The sequence below is a fragment of the Cordyceps militaris genome (assembly GCF_000225605.1).
Source record: "Cordyceps militaris CM01 unplaced genomic scaffold CCM_S00001, whole genome shotgun sequence".
Lineage (NCBI taxonomy): Eukaryota > Fungi > Ascomycota > Sordariomycetes > Hypocreales > Cordycipitaceae > Cordyceps > Cordyceps militaris.
Genome location: NW_006271969.1, coordinates 2,263,365 through 2,282,952, shown reverse-complemented (window position 1 = coordinate 2,282,952; position 19,588 = coordinate 2,263,365). Strand labels below are relative to the sequence as shown.

The window sequence follows — 19,588 nt, the reverse complement described above, 5'->3', positions numbered from 1 at the left end:
TACAATATAAGCGAGCTCTGCATTGAGCATGGGATATGTAATACCAGAACACCGCTCTACGCGCATCACGGGTTGGGATAGAATATACATATTACCACTACTTATGGAACATAATGAATTCATTACATTATGGATTGCATTCCATCACCGTCCTCTAGAGGGTTTTGACCTACTATAGCTTATAAATCTTGCAAATCTTCTGAACACTAATTGCGAATACCGGTTTTGTGTAACATGCATGCTAACATTGTGCAAGCCCGAGATGGCATCATGACTGTCGCAACACATCCCTTACCTCCATCAGCGCCTTGCCCAGCAGATTCTTGCCCCATTTCGTACGGTTGACCGGTGCATTCTTCGAACCGTATCCGACTCCCCAGATGCGATCCTGCGGGCTTGCCTCGACTAGCTCCCTGGTTCCTGTCGCGAGTAACATCTCTTTGAGCGAGCCCTCGATCGGGGCGCAGTCTTGCGTAGTGCCCTTGCCGAAACCTTCCTCTGTCACGGCGGTTGTGAATTTTAATATGTTGCCCTTGTGCACAATTTTCTCCCTGTTGTATACCCACTTCTTCTCACTGAAGCCTCTGACTTTACGGCCCAGTGCCTTGACCTCTCGGGGGTGGCCCGCCGCGAGAATCTCTTCGCCTACCTCATTGTCGTCAAATAGGATCGCTTTTTGGTACATCATGTAACTACCTGGTTAGCTAAATCTCACGACATTACAATGTGGCGTACTGCTCTGCTGTTGGGTAGATTCTTTCAGGATTCTCGTCATCCCGAAACGGGCAGTAATACCACTGCGACAGCCAGCCCAGCTCGGGGTCCGACTCTCGCCAGAAGTACACTCCTTCCATGTCGTGCGTTGATATCTTTGTAGAACAATAGGCCAAACTACATTGTCAAAACCTTTTATGATCGAGGTAAATGCGGCCCGACCCGCGGCTGAGCGCCACCAAGTAAGTGGAGTGATGATTCACACCGTAAATAAAGATGACGCGTGCGGCAGCTGCGACGTGACTCGCCGATGTCGCCATGAAAGGGACCGTACAGAGCAAAGCTATTCTGTTGTTCCAAATTCATGTCTCGCCCTATCGAGTGGGGGACTTGGCAACGAATTGTCCGACGGGCTGTGACTGTTTCCAATACAAGCAGACAACTTGACAATATGGGTCCCTAGAACTAACAACGATGGAATTGCCAGGAGATTTTCTTGCAGGATGTCAATCATGAAATTAATCTCACTTAGGGTAGCAAGAAGCCGAGGACCATAAATCGCCGTATATTTAAAGCCATGAAGCTCTCCATCTTTGGCTACGAACCGCCAAGATCTAGCTGGTCGACTGGTTTCTGCTCAAATAAGCCATATTACGAGTGAGTCAGTCTTCTTGGCATTGCCAAACCCGGAATCCAATGAGAATATACTCTTCAGACCTACCGAAACAGTCTCGCTAAGAAGTAGCAAAGGATAGTGTTGCGCTGGCCGTGCTACCTTTGCCCAGGATACGACAATACAGTAACACAACAGCGCGACGTAGATGGCTCCTAGAAGCCCGAGCCGAAACTCTGTAACGACACTGTTGATGCTCTTATACCACGTGGCAAGTGCCCCTTATCCATCATTCCTGGTCTTTCAGTCCGTACGCGCGCACCTTCTAGAGCTCTTTGGTGGCGTACAACGAACTGCGAGACAGCAAAATTGCAGGCGACTCCTTGAAGATAGCAGTACGGAATCAAAAAGTTCAGGCTGTTTTATATTGAACTTCTAAATGATTTCTTTAAGCCCCAAAGAAAGCGTCATGTAGGGCTGGCGTTTTTCAATACCTCTGTAGGTACCTAGGTAGCTGCAACCAGTTGGGTCGATGAGTTTCACGGTGGTGACAGCTCAACATAGCGGATTGCTTCGATATGTCAAAATAAGTACTTGCTGGTGCAAAGAGCGTATCATGTATTATTATTATGGAAAAAGAAGTCATTAAGTAACCCCCCCCCCAATTCGTGCCATTTATTCGGGCGCCGGCAAAGTTCGGACTCCGATTACCACGCAAATGGCACTGTGCGTCCAACTACCTGTACCAACGTAGCATCAATCCGCGGCGGTCTCGTTTGGCGGCGCCGGCATCCGGTAAAGCGCGGGCCGTAAAAGTCGGGGTAAAACGATTCAAAATGCTCAATCAAGAGTTCATAAAATGACCGCGGGCGCGCCACAGACAGACCCCCTCGACACGCCCTACTTCGCCCTACTTCCTCAAACCCGCCATGGAGAAATCAGTGGAAGAAAAGAGACAGGTGGCCGTCCGCACCACCTCCAGCCATGCGACAGCCGTCGCGCCCGAAATCGACGCCACACGCGACCTCACCGTCGCCGAGCACGAGCTCGGTTTTTGGGCTGCGGTGCGCATGTACCCCAAAGCCACCTTCTGGGCCATGTTCTTCTGCATCGCCGTCGTCATGGCCGGCTTTGACGGCCAAATCATCACCTCCTTTTACGCACTCCCCGCCTTTCAGCTCAAATACGGCGACCGCATCGTCAAGCCCGATGGCACCGTCAAGTACGAGGTGGCGGCGGCATGGCAGACCGGCCTCGGCATGGGCAACCCGATCGGACAGGTCATTGGCGCCTTGGCGTGCAGCTATCCGCTCCAGTATTTCGGCCGTCGGCTCACGCTCGCCATGTGCTGCATCTGGTCCATTGGTTTCGTGTTTATGCAATTCTTTGCCACGTCCACGGCGATGCTGTGCGCCGGCGAGGTGGTTGGTGGTCTTGCCTATGGCTTCTACGTCGTCATTGCGCCGACGTATGCCTCCGAGGTATGCCCGGTCGTGCTTCGGGGCTTTCTGACTGCGTCTGTCAACTTGGCCTTTGTCATTGGCCAATTCATCGCGCAGGGCTGCGCGGCTGGTGTTGAGAGCCGTCTGGACCAGTGGGCGTACAAGGCACCTTTTGTGAGGAACTCTTTTGACTTGACGAGGCCCTCGCTAATTGTTAGTAGGCTATTCAATGGGTCTGGCCTGTGGTATTACTTGCCGGCCTTGGGTTTGCCCCCGAGAGTCCCTACTGGCTGGTTCGCTGCGGCCGCAGAGATGATGCTCGCAAGTCGCTGCTCAGGCTGACTTCCACCAAACACAACCCCGACATTGACAAGATCCTACTCGGAATCGAACAAACTGATCGGTTGGAGCGCGAATACGAGGATTCTACCTCGTACCGGGATTGCTTCAAGGGCTCCAATCTCTTTCGAACGGAAATTTCTATCATGGTCTACCTGATTCAAGTCATTGGTGGTAACCCTCTTATCGGCTACGCCAATTACTTTTTTGAACAAGCTGGACTGCCGAGCGCCAAGGCTTTCTACATGGGAGTCGGCAACACCGCCCTGGGTTTTGTTGGCACCGTCCTTTCGTGGCCGTTGATGAACTACTTCCTTCTTGGCAGAAGAGCAATCTATACTGGTGGACTGGGAATCATGACGGTGCTTCTCTTCATCATAGGGTTCCTGGCAATACCCAAGCACAATACTGGCGCTGTCTGGGCGCTCTCAACACTCATGGATATTTGGACTTTCGTCTACCAGAGCTCTGTTGGTCCGATTTGCTTCGTCATCATCTCTGAGATATCAGCAACCCGACTCCGCGAAAAGACCATCGCCATTTCGACCGCTGTTCAGTCCGCTGCTAATGTAGTCACTATGGTCGTCATGCCCATTCTCCTGAACAGCGACAGAGCGAATTGGGGTGGCAAAACCGGCTTCCTTTTCGGCGCCATCAGCCTCTTCTGCTTTCTGTGGTGCTTTTTCCGCTTGCCCGAGTCACAGGGAAGAACATATGAAGAACTAGACATCTTGTTCCACAGACAAATACCAGCGCGCAAGTTTGCGAGCTACGACTTGATTGCGGAAGCAGATGAAAAATACCCAACCGCATAGTGCTGTGATTTGTTTGATGTTTGTATATATTCGCCGAGTGCGATTCTTTCAAGATCGAAATTGAACGCCATGTCTTTCTCTTATTTATATCAAGTAATACAGCTAGAGTAGAGCTGGAGAATGTACCGCATTGTGCGTATTTTGGGACTCCTTGCAGCAAGCCATTTACTATGGCGCGACAAACCCAATGCCAGCGCCCCGAAATCCGAGCATTCTTGGGCCTACATTTTCAGCGTTTTCAGACGACGCTGCATCTGGAGGACAAACATAGTAGCCTGGAGCTAGAAGGGGCCATTTCTGACCTGACTGTTGCATTTCCTCTGGATCTTACGGCTTATACGCGTCGTATCTTCAAGGCCTGGTCGGCGCATACTGCTGACCAACGTGGCAAGAGGCTTAGCGAGTTGGGGTGGATGTCGAAAACTGGTAATACTACATGTGCGCGAAATACTTATAAATGACATAATTAAGGGCCAACTCATTAGGTATCAGAAATTGTAGCAATTTCATCAGTACTTATCCTAAAAAATGAAGAGGTTTCTCACTCTTCTCCTTGCAACCAGAGCTGCCGCGACTCCCTGATTCTCTCCGGCCAGACCAGCACTATCGTGAGTCAATATCTCTCGCATGCAATTAGGGATTCAAAACAGACATCTCTCTGGACCACAGATGCTTAGTGTCAATTTTCCTGGTCCGACTCTGATTCGGGGTGATGTCGCAAGCAAGTTGGGCAAAGGCCACGGCGGCTTATAATAACGTCATGGACAGCTGAAAGGCAATGAGCATGGTCTGCGACGAGGATGGTGGCGGGGTTATTGATCCATCTGGATAAGGTATGATGACGGCCAAGACTGATGGCTGGTGTGGAAGGTAGACGGCAACAGCAATACAACTTGCCAGCTCGGCCGCCCCAGGGGCGACTACTATTTCTCTACCCCAATCAAGATTCTGCTTCTCCAGCGACGACCACGGCACTGAGTATGCTTGGTCCAGCACGATTGATGGGAAATACGAGGACCGCGGAACTCTTTTCCGTAGCGTCAACCATGTTGGGATTTATGGACCTGGTCACTGCGATATTGACCATAATGGCGTTAATATGGTCCTTCATGGCCGCCAAAACCTGCATGACAGTCAAGCTATTCGTGTTCTTTACAGCGCAAGTTTACACATTGATAGGCGCAATATTCAGCACTAGCCGATTCGAAATATGCGACGGCTCTGTAAAATATGCCGTTCACGGGCCAGTCAGCCAAGGAATCGCATTGATCGGATGTTGAACTTCACGATCAGTGACTTGTCGCAGTTAGCCGTGAGTACTTAGACAACCACTTGCTGGGGAGTTGCTTGCTATCTTAGGTAGGGTAAACAATTTTTGGTAGCTAGGTTAAAATTCCAGGCTTGTCAGAATCCATGAGGGCTATATGTCGTTATTTTGTCGATGCGCGAAGCGTATCCGTAGGGCCGTTACCTACGCGTAATTGAAGCAAAGGCAATTTCGCAATTCCGAGACCTGGCTTGCATCGGTGTCCAGTGTTATCACAATGGTAGGCTGGATCCAGACTTTGTTGTTTATGCTGTGCTTCGATAATACATACACGTTATCGGTGGTCTTCCAGCTTGACGCAGGAAAGTGGAACATGACCTTGTTGCGAAGCTGCAATCGAACCATCTAGGTACATAGGACACCTGTATCCGTAGTGTCGGAAGACTCCGTTGAAGTTGTTTCTCTTGTGTACCAGTCAGTCGAGGTGGCTCTGCATCTGGATGGAAAGCTCCCGCCTGCTCGTGTCTCACTCTGGTCTGCAGGGCCGTTGCCGCAATCCGGTTGAAATTGTTCTAAGAACTCAACAACGGCGCCATGGTACGGATAACATTTGCGGAATGGCAGGACTTCGGATGGTGGGTGGTATTGATTTGATTTTGTGAAAGGGCCGAATTCCCCAACATTTGAAACCCAGCTGGGTGAATATCCATTCCGTCGCGCACGTTCTCGCAGATCACTTGCTACTTGGCTGCCGGGTTCAGGGCGCTGCCGGGTTCAGGGCGCTGCCGGGTTCAGGGCGCTGCCGGGTTCAGGGCGCTGCCGGGTGGAAATTTGATAACGCGTGGCAACTTATCTAAGGATTATAAATAACACTTTATTCGTGGTCGTAAGAAAGGCCTGTTGGTGAGCATCCATGGGGTTTTTCCCGCGTTTTTGAATGAAATGATGCGTTTCGCGCCTCTGCGTATTCTACTTATTCTACTGACACGGGCGGCAGGTGCACCGCTAGAGGCACCAGCAATACGGCGTCCACTTACTTTTGACAAGAACGACAACTTCCAAATCAGTGTTTTTGAGGACCTTCACTTTGGGGAAAGTAGGCTCGCCTCTCTCCAGCCGTTTGAAACGAGCCGCTGATTAGTACAATGTAGATGCGTGGGATTCCTGGGGCCCTGAGCAGGACATTAACTCTGTCAAAGTCCTCAACAATGTCCTTGACAGGGAGACACCCCAACTTGTCGTCCTCAACGGAGATCTCATCACCGGCGAAAACGCCTTTGTCCACAACGGCTCTGTGTATATCGACCAGATTGTAAAGCCCATCGTGGACCGCGACTTGCTGTGGGCGTCAACCTACGGCAATCACGACAGCGACTTCAACCTCTCGTCGGCTTCCACCTGGGAGCGCGAAAACACGCACCCCAACTGCCGCACCGGCCGCATGGTTCCAGGACGCAATGCTGGCGTGAGCAACTACTACCTCCCAGTCTACCCACGCAAATGCTGCAAGCCCGCTTGCGCGCCGGAATTGCTTCTATGGTTCTTTGACAGCCGTGGCGGCTTTTATTTTCAGGAAACGCACCTCGACGGCCGCCGTGTTGGCCAACCTGGCTGGGTGGACCAGAGTGTCGTCGACTGGTTCCAGCAGACAAACGCCGACCTGAAGGCCCGGCATGGCCATGCTATTCCGTCTCTGGGCTTTGTACATATCCCCCCGTATGTATTCCAGGCCATACAAAAGGAGCGCGGCCGAAACAGCATAGATCCAAACACCAATCCTGGCATCAACGACGACTACCTCCTGGCGCCACAAGCACAGGGATGGTGCCCCGATGGCACCAATGATGGATCCTGCGAGTATGGCGGCCAGGATATTCCATTTATGCGCGCTATCGCATCCACCCCCGGAATGATTGGCCTTTTCTCCGGCCATGACCACGGTGATACATGGTGCTACAAATGGGATCGCCTGGTGCCCAACACGACAGTGGCTGGAAACGGCGTCAACCTGTGCTTCGGCCAGCACTCGGGCTACGGCGGGTATGGCAACTGGGTCCGTGGTGCACGACAGATCCGCGTCAACCGCACCCAGCTGAAGAAGCAGAACAACTTGACCGCGGAGACTTGGATTCGCCTGGAGAATGGCGCAACGGTGGGCTCTGTTATGCTGAATTTCACCTTCAACCAGGATATATACCCACCCACCAAGGACGACAAGACGTACTGCCCAACCTGCAACTACACAGTCATTACACCACATCCAAAGGCCGGTTTCGCTAACAGGTTGCTACAGGAGCCGTCGCACGGCGAATGGGTGGCTGGCGGGGAGCTGAAATGATAAGGAGTGGTGTCATGTTGATCAAGGCCACAAAAAGTGAAAATAAATGATTTGAAATACCCGAAGAGAAAGCTTCCAATCATGAGCTACTCGCTGTAGGTATCGCTTACATTGCCGTCCGCCCACCAGCCCGTCATAAAGGTCGCCTCTTTCACCCACGGGGCTATGCCGGGTCCCTTCGCCGGGGCTAATAAGGATAATTCGAATAATCGTCCAGGTTTTATCCTCTGAAAGCGAGACATAATTCTTTCTGGGCTAGACACGCAGTTGGAGTAGTGACTATCATCCATTTATTTCCGTTTCACTTCCCCGTAAATAAGCACGTATTGGCGCTGCACTTTATCTTGGAAGATGAACTTGCTACTTGGCGTTGAGTATCTGTCAACTGGGAGGTGTCGTGTAACACGGGCGTCGGTGGTGTCCAATGCAGGCAAATTGAAGTCCATAAGTGGGAATCGATCGGTTTTGGTTGATTTTTTTTAACTTAACTAATATCAGCTTCAGGGCCAGCAGTCACTTTTGATATCATGATTTCGTCCTTCGGCTTCCAGCAATACCAAGACGGATAGCATGGGAGTATACGATGGCGATTTCACGCACGCAGAAACGATACTTCAACCCGTGCAGTAGTGCATGGTAGTATCAAGATATTGCGAAGTATCTGAAGAAATATAAAGGCGGCGTTGGCTCCTGCCATGTTTCCGATGACCTTTTATTAAGAGAATAAGTTGTCGGAAGTTTGTAGTACTGCCAAAATAATTATATAAAGATTGAATAGCAAGGTTTCATTGAGGTGAATCGAGGTTGGACATTGTGAAGCAGTTAGCGCATACTGACGCTGAAGAGGAGGCGCTTCAGTGGTGCAGCCAGATGCTCAATCGTGTGTCACTGTGGCGTTCTCGATCGGCTTATGCCGTGCCTCGGAGGAGCTGAAGCCACTGCCGCGCTTTATTCCATGTGTAGTGAAAAATCAAAAGGCACTAGAGCGATTCTGTTGAAAATAAATAAATCAGATTCGCACATGCAACTGGGGGCTAATGGCTATGGCTGCAGCAGCCTCACGGCATCCGCCGTTGGTGGGTCGACAGGCGCTCCCGAGAGCTCATGAATCATGTTACGTACAGCGAGGCGGATTCTGTGAGGCAGTATTATGTCAATTAAATCATAATATAATCACAAGGAAATCGCCAACACGCAATATCGGCATGGTCTGAGGCGTTCTATGTACCGTTTCTCCAACACCACCGCAGACGGAGCTTAGTGCTCATGAGCATTCTCGTCACTCTCCTTGCTCTTGATCTTCATGTCCTCATCGCTACCCTGAGAGAATCTAGCGATGGTGATAATGGTGGGCACGATTTGGAACAGGCTGAAGCGGTTAGTATGGGAGTCTTCTCACAGTGGGTGAACGAATCTCACATGGATGCCATAATGAGAACACCGCAGGCAATGCGTCGGTCGTAGACGGCGGCCTGGTTTCGGCTCTCGTAGCCGGGCTCCTTAGAGTAGTCCCTGAATGCAAAGACGGCAGCAATGATGAAGAGAGCCAGCAGAACACACTGGACCAGGATGAGAATTCCGCCACGGAGGTTGGTGAGGTTGTAGGCGGACGGCTTGACGAGGTAGAACAAGGCACGAAGTAGAAGAGCACCCTCGACAACGACAGCAATACCAGCCTAGAAATCAGTCAGATAAAGATGGGCACTCTGAAAACGAGGCAGCAATTCAGCGTACTGTGGCAAACATGACCGTGAAGCCCTTGGGATAGATGCTAGTGGCGGCGACGACGATGGAGACAATGACCATTGCAGAGACAATAGTCCGGCTGATGACCTCGCCAACCAGCGTCACTCGCGCAATTCCGCGACGGTTGCCCATGATGGAATGCAGCAGGTTCTCTGCTCTTGAGACACGACGGACGTTGGTGGGCGGCGCAAGGCGGGTTGGGAACGGTCGCGCGGGAGGGGTGGACGAGACGTGCGGAAAGTGAAGGTGAAGGAAGAAATTCTAGTTACGTTGGTCTGGGGCAATCGACGATACTCTTGATGCGGAGAGAGGAAAAACTCTAAAATGACTGGTTGGCTTTAGCAAGACTCGCCCACCCACCATGCCTCGGCTAGTGTGCTGGGGCTGGGGGAGGGGGGCTCTCAAGAGACTATTTATTTCTGGAGAGCCCTTGTCATGGCTGCTTGAGTATGTAAGGATACAGACTGATGAGCTAAGTTCTCTAAGTTCCATGGCTACCGCTCGGCGAACGGACGTTTATTTTGGGCCCATCCTCGCTGTTGCCGTTGCCGTTGCCGTCCTTCGCCAGCTAGCCACCAAACGCATGTTGCGTTGCTAGGCAAGAAAACGGTCGCTTCGTTTCGAAAAACAAGACTCCTAGCTTAAGTCTGCCATTTATTCTTGAAACGTCCGTTATCAAATGAGCATCTCAACATCGAACGTAGTGTCTTGATTTTGTGCACGGGGGCACGGTGTGCTCGAACTGTATTGAGGCTCATCAGTGCTCCACCAGCTGGCTGTTATGGTGTGGCCCCCCCCGTCGTTTCCCCGCCTTGAATCAACCCATCGGCCTAGGCTCTGCTCGACCTTCAAGCTCGTGAAAATCGTTTATCGGCTCTCTGTTTGCCTTGTTCAAGGTTTCTTGGCCACTCTCGTGTGGGGAGGGGGAAAGCGTGGGGAAACGCAGCTGAACTCTGGGGTAATTCCATGATGCCACAGGAGCCGCAATCCCGAAACCAAGTCGAGGTAGTGAGGTAACTATCACAGGTTGATTGGAATTTACATAATTCGTCCTACCGAATGAATGTGGATACTGGGGACCGATCTGTTTGCTTCTACAGGAAAACATCGTGGCTTATGCCCTATGTTCCTGTTGTCGAAACCTTGGGCACTACGTATGATTTTTTCTGTAGAGTGAACCACATATTTCCAACGCGCATGTATATCGTACTTCATGTAGTTGAGCCCGCAGGTTTCTGTAGGGCTTGTAAGATTGATTTCTGGAGGTTGCGATCGGGAAAACAGACCAACCGATTCTCCGTTCCCAATGACAGGCCTGACCAATCAAGGATTCCAGCCCCCAAATGGGATCCACCAATTCGGCTGTTTGGCTATACTTACATAACGGCGCGGTGGGGATTGACCACTGTACCAGGTAGGTAGGTACCTAGGTAGGTACCTACTACTTGGCATGGTAAGTGCCCACGGCCACGAGCTAACCGATCGCACACTCATTGACCTAACTTGACGCCTTCCCCCAAAGCTGACGCCGCCTTCCCCAAATATGCGCAAGCTGCAGAATACTTTCCGACCGAAATAATTACATACCCAATGCGAGCTAGTATTAGGCTACCTCAATACACTCTTATTTCGTCAGGGCAAACGCGACCGTGACAATGCCACCAGAGTAGCAAATACCGCGACACGCCTCTCACTTCTTGCGTCGTCTACAACCAGGTTCAGCTGGGGCGGTTTTCTTGGATTGCGCTGCTTCGAATCGCTTCAAAGAGCCATGGAATCGTCGCCTCTGATGGTTCATTGGATAAGTCATCAACATTTCCCAATAGGACCATGTGTTCCGGATCGCTAGTCAGGGGTATCAAACATCCTGCATCGCCCAGCCACAAGCAACTAATGCTGATGTCAGACTGCTTTCAAACGGGCCTTTTTCTGCACCGCGCGAAGATGGCCTGCTGTTAGTTGCTGAGTGTTCGTCAAATGACCTAAATTTGGAACCAAAACCGCTGCCGCTGACTTGCCTCTCTAGGCAATCAATGCCGCATCCTGCCTAAGGATGCTCCATGTCGTTAGAAGCTGAAGAGGACCTTCAAAAAGAGGGATTCGAACAAAACCACGAATGCCGCGCGCGGAATTTGAAGAGCCACCAGCTTGCGCGCCTAACTATTGGGATTCAATTCTGGAAGAAATCGAATGACAACCCAGCAGGAGCCAGCTCTGGCATCAGTGGGTCTCGGTCCGTCCTTACTTTGAACCGATCTTCCATCACCCTTCTGCATTGCGCGACATCCTAAGCCCGGTGCAAGTCAGCAATCTACCTATTCTAGAAGCCATGTCGCACGAATCTGACTGCCGCTTGTGGGAGCGTTGTAAATGTCTGACTGCCCTAGCGGCATTCGTTCTACGGCGGAATTACAACATGTCAGCCTCAATCCAGCCAGCGACTCTTTATTAGATAGCCAACTGTCCGCACTGGCCTGAAACCCTCGACTTGAGGCATACTTCTTCCAAGATACTTGAATTAAACCGCCTCGATAACTTCCAGAATGGCCATTACCCAAGTCCGCCCGGCTGAGGTTCCTCGCAGCAAGCTGCCATACTACGACCTGGCTACCCACAACGAAACCGAAACTAAGCAGGTGACTCAGCAATACCACTACTCTGCTCTCAAGGAGTCACCGATCGTGAAATCTTCGGATTCTATCCTGAAAGCATTCGCAGCATTTGTGTCCAGTGTCACCGACCTCGACTACATCGCATTCATCGCCAACTATGCCAAGATCGAGGGCGCTGCTTCCCAGCGCCTGCTCGCCATAGCCTCCATCACCGGGAGCTCAAAACCACGAATCTTCACGTCCGACCACATTGAGTTGGCTACTTTTACCGCAGTGGAATTCAACGAAAATGAGTTGGATTTTGAAATCGACATCCTTCCTGGAAACATACCAACCGCCCAGGCTTCTCGTGTAGGTAGAGTTAATACTTCTGATTGGGCAACTCCGCCGCTGACTATTGCATCAGGCTTTCCACTTGACAGTCCAGCCAAGCCAAGACGGAAGCGTTGCGGACTTGACACTCTCCATAAACGCCAAGCATGGACACTCTGTGCTGTCCACAAATATGCTGGAGCTTGTCGCCAGGTACCTTGCCAATTCAGTGACGCAAGCCCCCGAGACCAAGTTTTCCAACTTAAACTACCCTCCTAAGCTATGGAAGGCCCCCGTTCTCAAGACTGATCTGCACCTCGAGCACAACTATCCCGCCTTAATGCACGGCGCTTTTGAACGACGTGTCCTCGAATTCCCCGACCGCATTGCCGTCGAAGCCGTTGCCGATGATTCCTTCACAGTGCGAAAGTGGACGTATGTCCAGCTCAACGCTGATGCCGAGGGGTTGGCGGAAGAGTTGCTGCTCATGGAACGCACCATTAACTGGACACCAGCCTACAAGAACCAGCGCGCAATTCCGCTGTTTCTGCCAGCTGGCCCCGAATTTTACATTAGCGTTACTGCCATGCTCAAGACTGGTCTCGCTGTCTGCTCACTACCCATGGATGCGCCTCCGCAGCGTCTTCTTGATATTGTCGAGGACACAAAGTCGTCCGTTGTTATTGGTGCTGGAAGTGTACCATTCCCAGGCGTCAACCTAGACGATGGCTCCGAAGCTGCCGAGGCTCTTAAGAAGCTGACTTGGGTGGATATTAACGAATTCACCAATTGGCGCGCCAACTTCCCTGTCGATCTCCAGGCTCCTGTGTCCCAGCATCCACCTACAGAAGAAGATCTGGCATACATTCTTTATACTAGTGGATCGACTGGCAAGCCCAAGGGTGTTCTTATCTCACACTCCATGGCCACCTGCGGTGTACATGGCCACGCCGAAGCATTTGAGCCCTTGCCCGCCGGCCCTGAGCTCCGGTGGCTCCAGTTCGCCATGCCAACCTTTGACCTCTCTCTGATGGAGCTTTTTGTTACCCTCGGATACGGCGGAACCGTTTGCTCAGCGGAGCGTTCTCTCATGCTCTCCGACATCGAAAAGGCCGTCAACTTCTTCAAGGCCACTGCACTTTTCACCGTTGCCAGCATGGCTACCCTGCTACGACCCAAGGCGCTTCCGACTTTGACTACTATTGTCTCCGGTGGTGAAGCTCTTACGAAATATGCTATTGACAACTTTGCTTACGACGCTCCTCGTGAACCCAATACTGGGCCCAAGAGAGTCATCAACATATACGGGCCTACTGAGGCGACTATGTGTGCTACCTTTGAGAATGCCGCTCTTGGCACCCGTGGATCCATCGCTGGTACTATCTTCTCCTGCGCCTCCGTGGTTTTGGTGGATGCCAACTCCTCTGATGATCTTATCCAAGTCCCAATAGGTCTCACCGGTGAGATTGTTTTTGGCGGTCCCATGGTCGGATATGGCTACATGAATCGTCCTGAGGAAACTGCCAAAGCCTTCACTTCTGGTCTGGGTCTGGGTCCTGTATACCGCACTGGCGACAAGGGCCGCATTGTCTTCAGCCCCGAGGGCGAACCTAAGCTTGAGATCCTCGGCCGGTTGAATATGGAGCAGGTCAAGCTCAACACCCGCCGTGTCGAACTCGGAGAAATCGAATCTACCATTGCCAAGGTAGAGGCTGTTCGTGAAGTTGCTACGGTCGTGCTCAACGGCAGCTTCTTGGCTGCCTACGTCGCTGTGCGGGAACACTTCAACGACGTCACGAACGAGGCTCTAATTTCGCAGTGCCGAGAGGTTGCAGACGAGGGCCTGCCTGGATGGATGCGACCCGTCGAGTACATCGTTGTGCCCAAGGTGCCACGCACATCCAGCGGCAAGGTCGACCGAAAAACGCTCCAAAAAGTAGCTATTGAGGACTTTGGTAGCTCTATTACCCAGAAGCAGGCTATCAACGACAACCTGACATACGAGGACGCAGTCGATCTCAAGGATCATGAAAGTGTGTCGGCCATGCTAAAGCACATTCTCATCGCCATTTTGGGCAGAGGTGCCGCCGAAGTCGCTGGTTCCTCTCTAGCTCTCACAACCTATGGTCTTGACAGTCTTCGGTCGATGAAGCTTCTCCAGGAGCTCAGACACCAGGGCGTGGAAGGACTAGCGATCAAGGATGTTCTAGTCGGCCAGAACTTTGCCGAGGTTGTCAAGTCGATCATCGAGGTGCATATCGCTCAGCTCAAGGAGGCTGAGGAGGCAGCGGCTGCCAACAACGATGAGCTCATCGGAATTGAAGACGAGGAAGAGATTCTGTTCCTTCCCCTCGGAGCTAAGCTCAAACACTTTGAACATACATGCAGATCCAAGTGTGTCGAGGCTCTCAACATCCCTAGCGAAGATATTGTCGAAGTACTACCTGCGACTGGTCTTCAGACCCGTGTGCTGTCCAGCATCGAGGAGTCGGCAGACATTCTCAAGGTCAGCAAACCATGGGTTGAGCACTATCCCTACCTGGTTCCCGACCACATTGACGCCGCTCGTCTCGAAACTGCCGTCATCAAGGCCCTCGAGGGTCGCGATGCGTTTCGAACCGTTTGGGTACAGGTTGAGCACCCACTCGCTCCTTATGCTCAGTGTGTCTTATCTCCCAACTCGCCACACGCAAAGCTTCCCATTCTTCGTATGGAGTGCCCTGCTTATGACGAGCATCCGGGCAGCCTGTGGAACAGAACTGTTGACAATGTTCAAAAGTCTGCAGAAGAGATTTTTGGTCTCCACAGCCTCGGCTCGGTGACTTCCTTTGTGCGCTCGGCGGACAGAAGGCACTGCGTCGTAGTGTTTTCCGTTTTCCACGCCATTTACGATGGTATGAGTCTGCAGGCTCTCCGTCGCGACATTGTCGAGGCTTACCACGGCCTTCCCATATCCAGTGCAGGAAAGCCGGGTGTGCGTGTGCCTGTCGAGGAGCATCTCAAATCTGACTGGCTGGGCACTAGCATTTTCTGGGCTCAGCGAATGGCCGGCGCTGCTTCCTTCAAGGCTGGCGACAGGGTTCTTAAGGCTGGGGGGGCCGAGTTCACCACTGTAAATACCAATGTCGGTATTGCTAGCGAAAGCCTCGAGTCTACGTTTAGCACTGGTGAGCTTTTTGCCAAGTCCAAGTCAGAGGGGCTGTTTACGCCCATGGCTGTGGTTCAAGCTGCGTGGTCCATGACGCTGGCCCAGACGCTTGTCGGTGACGAAGCCGCCCCAAACTATGACGTGCAGTTCGGTAGCGTTTTCCACGGTCGCCACACGGCGGACTCGTTAGATGCGTTTGCTCTGATGCTCGACGGTCTTCCTACGCGCGTCACTTTTGAGAAGAACAAGAATTTGACCCATCGCGAGATTTGCTCGCGAATGTTCAGGCAGTACACGGACACTCTGGGCTTTACTGAGATGCCCTGCCCCAGCATCCAGTTTGCCCGCAGCACGCGCCGCTTCGACAGCTCCGTCATCCTGCAGACATTCCCTGTCCCAGACTTCGATATGGACATGGATGGCTTCCCTGCCTTTAACCGTGCCAACGACAAGGTCACGCCCTGGAAGGAAACTTCGTCGGACACGCCGATTCTGATTGAGATGTGGCCTGGTGTGAATAGAATAGAGGACAAGCTCAGTATCCGATGCTCGTACAGCCAGGTATGGCCCGGCTATGAATTCATGACACCGGATTGGGTCCAGGGACTGCTTGTGACTTTCAACAAGGCTTTGGCTCAAGTCCTCAACGATCCCGACGGAGTTTTCGACGTTTTTCAGAGTGCCACTGCACATCACGATGCCATTGAATGCTCCCCATGATGGGCGGTTTTCAATTTCTTCTGTATTCGTACTTGTGATTTTCCTTCGAACAAGCGCGTTCTGATATCCAACTGCATATACAGATATCAAGACATTATTTACAAGAACGAGGCCGCATAAAACTACTTCATGGCAGAGAGCAAGTAAGCAACGCCAGCAAAGGCTTCCTCGCCGCTAGGGCGAATCTGGTCCGGGGGCAGAACGAAACCGTAGCGGCCGGTGTCGCGAAGCTCCGCCGTGAAGGTGTAGTCGCCCCTGACAACATCCGCTACATAGTCAACGCTACTTCCAGTGGCTGGGTAGATGGTTGTGCAGATGGGGCCGTATCTGAAGCTGGTTCCGTACACTTTGTACATGGCGTCGACGGCGCCTTTGGCCAGGGACTGCAGCTCGGCATTATTGGCTGGGAGAGCGCTGCAGGAGTATCCATAGGCTGCCAATATGGTTTAGCAATCAAGTAAAAGACAAAGTTAGTAGTATTGCTTACGTGTCATAAAGAGCTGCGAGTAGGAGTGATAGTCAATGTACAGCTTCAGACCCTGCGCGCTCTTGATTCTTTGCAGGAAAGCGGAGAGGGACTTGGTCTCGGGGGCATCGCCGGCACTGATTCCACGGAAGTCCTCGGCGCAGGGGTTGTCTGAGGCACCGCCGGATAGATCCCACTTGTACGGCCAGTTGCGGTTGATGTCATGGCCGAGGCAGTTGCTGCCCGAGGTAGTCTGGCGATTCTTGCGCCACATACGGTTGGACGCCTGCGAGAACTTGAAACCTGCCGTTTGTTAGAGGCGTGCAAGAAAACGAAGAAAAATGAACTTGCCGTCTACGTTGACGATGGGGAACAAGTAAAAGTCATACTTGTCAACGAACGAAGTAATTCTCTGGTCAGAGCCGTACTTGGTGACAAGCTCATTGATAAAATATTCAATAACCTTGAGGTATGTAAGTGGCGATGCTTGCGTGGACGAGAGGAATTGATGGGGGAACGCACCATGCTGGCAATCCACTCGCGGGCGTGCACTGTGCCGTGGAACACGACAGCGGGCTTCTTGCCGCCACCGGAGCTGCCGAAGATGTGAAGGCCCGTGATGGCGTTGCCCTGAAGGGAGTTACCCGAGGTGACTACTTTGGCGTTTTTGGAGTAGGTCGAAGCCATGTCGTTGAGCCACTGGAGATGGTCATTGTAGAGGTGGTACGAGTTGAACCAGGTGCTGTTGGGCGCACCAGCTGAGGCCCGTATTAGCCGGAAAAGGTCGTGAGAACCATGGCTCCAAAATCACGTACCGGCGTATACTTGAAAGGCACCCTCCTTGCGAATAGACTGGCCAAGGTCCTCGTGCATGGTGATGACCTCATGGCCCTTGAGCGCCTGCGCAAACGGCTGCAGGGACTGAGGAGGCACGTGGATATCCGCAAACGCACCCTTTTTTGCGGGAGGCTGCCAGGTAGACACGTCGAGCTTGTCAAGGACGGAGCGAAGGAAAGATCCGTCATCCGTGACGGGCACGCGGAACACCTTGTGGCCATCGTAGGAGACGGCCTGGGGCGCGGTGACTGCTGCCGCCGCAAAGGGAAGAAAGGCGAGGAACTTCATATCTACAGGCGGCGCGAGAAGTTCAAATAGACTCCTAGAAAATAGGGCTGTTCTGGCTGTAGGCTGGATCCTACCATGCAAAGAGCGCGACGAGGTTCATTTTATAGCCCAAGATTAGCAATGCTAAACCTGGAACGTTAAGCCGGCCTTGAGCTTCCAGGAGAGCAGCGAGAGACATCCTCACATGGCATGCTTTGATTGCAGCTTCCAGCCCATGCATCCTTGAAGAACCTTCTTCTTTGAGTAAATCATAACGGCCATACTAAAAATACAGCACGCTAAATCATGAACAACCAGCTGCAAGCCAAGTTCCGATGCCAGCCAACGAAAAGCTAACTAGTGGCTGACCCAATCGCCCAGGTTATCGACCAGGCTCTCGGCCTAATACACAAATCAGAAACTTGCCCCAAGTCTGGCTGACCATTGACTACCACCAGTTGTCTATGCCCAACAATGCAACTAGAAAACAAAGGTTCTTCATCATATGCCCGGGCTTGGCACAACATGCGCTAGGTAGCGACCTGCGAATACTAGTTAGCTCACGAGAATGGGAGACACACGCTTGGCTGAAACTCTATCGAAGAGACCAGTGAACATGATGAGCGGCCGCTGAAATGCCGGGTGGCGCCTGGGGTTGGTACCACCTTCCGGGAAGGAAGGGGGCCGATGCGTCCTGCCGAATACTGCAGTAATACGCTGATCGGGAGCAGAGCACGGAAGGAGAGTGCTCCTTCTTGCAGGGCGTATCAGTTTAACAATTTGCGAATTTATTAACCAACTCTAGTGGCCCTTGTAGTTGCGTGACAATGATGACTGGCGGTGGGTGTAAATGCTGGGCTCAGCGGAAATATACTTGAACTATTACAATGACGACAAATAAGACAGAGACGAGATATCTGATATCTGGACAGACTATGTAATGTATAGTCATGTGAAGAATGCAGTACCACAGTCTGCTTGCGTTTGGCGACACTGGGATGGCCGATGATACAGTGATACATGAAGAGTCCCCGCCCATGCTCCATTTGTCATTTGTCCCCCGCACTTGGTTGGTAATCTACAAGAATCGGCGCCCCCAAAACATCGACGAGCCCAGACTAAATATAGATATAGTATCTTTACAATCCTTGACCTCTTTTTAAATAAATTGAAGCAGCCGATATTCAAACCACAATGACTGGCAGAACGTTCCCGTCACCGCTCGCCGGGGTTACCCAAGACACCCCGCTGCCTACAGCCACATCCGCCGACGGCAAGAGCCTGGTCAACCCGCCGCAGGGTACGCCGAGTGAATCCTACAAGCAGTTTATCAAGAGCTACGACACGGAGAAGCGTGGGGCTTTGTAAGTAGTCGACAGTCTGCAGGGGTGAGCATCTGGAGCTAATGCCGCCAGTGACGTTCATGTGTACTACGACCAGACGAACCGGGATGAGACAAAGTACGCTACGGAGCTGTATGAGCGCATCCGCCGCGAGTGTAAGTGGCGAGAGACGAATAATAGAAGATGCAAGACGACGCTGACCAAGACAAGTCTCGGAACTGCGGATTTACAAGCTATGGGACCGTCCCATCGGCCCCCATCCCACTGCCATGTTTGAGGTGAGCATCTTCACGCCAGCCCAGTTTGGCGCCTTCATTCCTTGGCTGGCTGTCTGGCGCGGGCCGCTCTCCGTTCTAGTCCACCCCAACACGGTGCCAGCAGAGGGCGAGTCGTTGGTGGCTGCTGAGCTGAGAGATCATACGCAACGTGCCATTTGGCTGGGCGAGAAGCAGACGCTGGATACCAGCATCTTTGCGTGAAATGTCGCTCATCTCTTTGAGCATGGACAGCTTGGCGGGGCTTGGCAGTAGCGATGCGACCATTAGACGATGATATTATACGGATATTTGACAATTCACAAACTTGCATCTGGAAGTCGACATTCCATTC

General features: G+C 52.0%; 10 protein-coding genes across 10 annotated transcripts; 7 read left to right on the top strand and 3 right to left on the bottom strand.

Moving 5' to 3' along the window:
• Nucleotides 1-268: 268 nt before the first annotated feature.
• CCM_00729 (protein T24A6.7) lies at nucleotides 269-1,034 on the bottom strand (the record flags this gene model as incomplete). The annotated part of the gene is made up of 3 exons (XM_006665888.1): nucleotides 269-692; nucleotides 736-891; nucleotides 937-1,034. The coding sequence occupies 3 exons, from the start codon at nucleotides 1,032-1,034 to the stop codon at nucleotides 269-271; spliced, it is 678 nt and encodes a 225-aa protein (XP_006665951.1).
• Nucleotides 1,035-2,256: 1,222 nt separating this feature from the next.
• On the top strand, nucleotides 2,257-3,923 carry CCM_00728 (MFS transporter, putative; the record flags this gene model as incomplete). Its single annotated transcript, XM_006665887.1, has 2 exons — nucleotides 2,257-2,943; nucleotides 2,991-3,923. The coding sequence occupies 2 exons, from the start codon at nucleotides 2,257-2,259 to the stop codon at nucleotides 3,921-3,923; spliced, it is 1,620 nt and encodes a 539-aa protein (XP_006665950.1).
• A 170-nt stretch (nucleotides 3,924-4,093) lies between these two features.
• Nucleotides 4,094-4,676, top strand: CCM_00727 (uncharacterized protein; the record flags this gene model as incomplete). The annotated part of the gene is made up of 3 exons (XM_006665886.1): nucleotides 4,094-4,349; nucleotides 4,437-4,531; nucleotides 4,593-4,676. 3 exons carry the CDS (start codon nucleotides 4,094-4,096, stop codon nucleotides 4,674-4,676), a joined length of 435 nt encoding a protein of 144 aa, XP_006665949.1.
• Nucleotides 4,677-4,707: 31 nt separating this feature from the next.
• Nucleotides 4,708-5,121, top strand: CCM_00726 (uncharacterized protein; the record flags this gene model as incomplete). Its single annotated transcript, XM_006665885.1, has 2 exons — nucleotides 4,708-4,734; nucleotides 4,798-5,121. The coding sequence occupies 2 exons, from the start codon at nucleotides 4,708-4,710 to the stop codon at nucleotides 5,119-5,121; spliced, it is 351 nt and encodes a 116-aa protein (XP_006665948.1).
• A 1,011-nt stretch (nucleotides 5,122-6,132) lies between these two features.
• Nucleotides 6,133-7,528, top strand: CCM_00725 (Metallophosphoesterase; the record flags this gene model as incomplete). Its single annotated transcript, XM_006665884.1, has 2 exons — nucleotides 6,133-6,286; nucleotides 6,342-7,528. The coding sequence occupies 2 exons, from the start codon at nucleotides 6,133-6,135 to the stop codon at nucleotides 7,526-7,528; spliced, it is 1,341 nt and encodes a 446-aa protein (XP_006665947.1).
• Nucleotides 7,529-8,785: 1,257 nt separating this feature from the next.
• CCM_00724 (uncharacterized protein) lies at nucleotides 8,786-9,406 on the bottom strand (the record flags this gene model as incomplete). The annotated part of the gene is made up of 3 exons (XM_006665883.1): nucleotides 8,786-8,897; nucleotides 8,948-9,204; nucleotides 9,263-9,406. 3 exons carry the CDS (start codon nucleotides 9,404-9,406, stop codon nucleotides 8,786-8,788), a joined length of 513 nt encoding a protein of 170 aa, XP_006665946.1.
• A 229-nt stretch (nucleotides 9,407-9,635) lies between these two features.
• On the top strand, nucleotides 9,636-9,872 carry CCM_00723 (uncharacterized protein; the record flags this gene model as incomplete). The annotated part of the gene is made up of 1 exon (XM_006665882.1): nucleotides 9,636-9,872. The coding sequence occupies one exon, from the start codon at nucleotides 9,636-9,638 to the stop codon at nucleotides 9,870-9,872; it is 237 nt and encodes a 78-aa protein (XP_006665945.1).
• Nucleotides 9,873-11,817: 1,945 nt separating this feature from the next.
• Nucleotides 11,818-16,066, top strand: CCM_00722 (NRPS-like enzyme, putative; the record flags this gene model as incomplete). The annotated part of the gene is made up of 2 exons (XM_006665881.1): nucleotides 11,818-12,237; nucleotides 12,293-16,066. 2 exons carry the CDS (start codon nucleotides 11,818-11,820, stop codon nucleotides 16,064-16,066), a joined length of 4,194 nt encoding a protein of 1,397 aa, XP_006665944.1.
• A 122-nt stretch (nucleotides 16,067-16,188) lies between these two features.
• CCM_00721 (carboxypeptidase A1 precursor) lies at nucleotides 16,189-17,657 on the bottom strand (the record flags this gene model as incomplete). The annotated part of the gene is made up of 6 exons (XM_006665880.1): nucleotides 16,189-16,499; nucleotides 16,554-16,771; nucleotides 16,809-16,835; nucleotides 16,880-16,995; nucleotides 17,055-17,290; nucleotides 17,348-17,657. 6 exons carry the CDS (start codon nucleotides 17,655-17,657, stop codon nucleotides 16,189-16,191), a joined length of 1,218 nt encoding a protein of 405 aa, XP_006665943.1.
• Nucleotides 17,658-18,830: 1,173 nt separating this feature from the next.
• Nucleotides 18,831-19,458, top strand: CCM_00720 (Dopa 4,5-dioxygenase; the record flags this gene model as incomplete). Its single annotated transcript, XM_006665879.1, has 3 exons — nucleotides 18,831-19,000; nucleotides 19,052-19,134; nucleotides 19,190-19,458. The coding sequence occupies 3 exons, from the start codon at nucleotides 18,831-18,833 to the stop codon at nucleotides 19,456-19,458; spliced, it is 522 nt and encodes a 173-aa protein (XP_006665942.1).
• Between the last annotated feature and the right edge of the window lie 130 nt (nucleotides 19,459-19,588).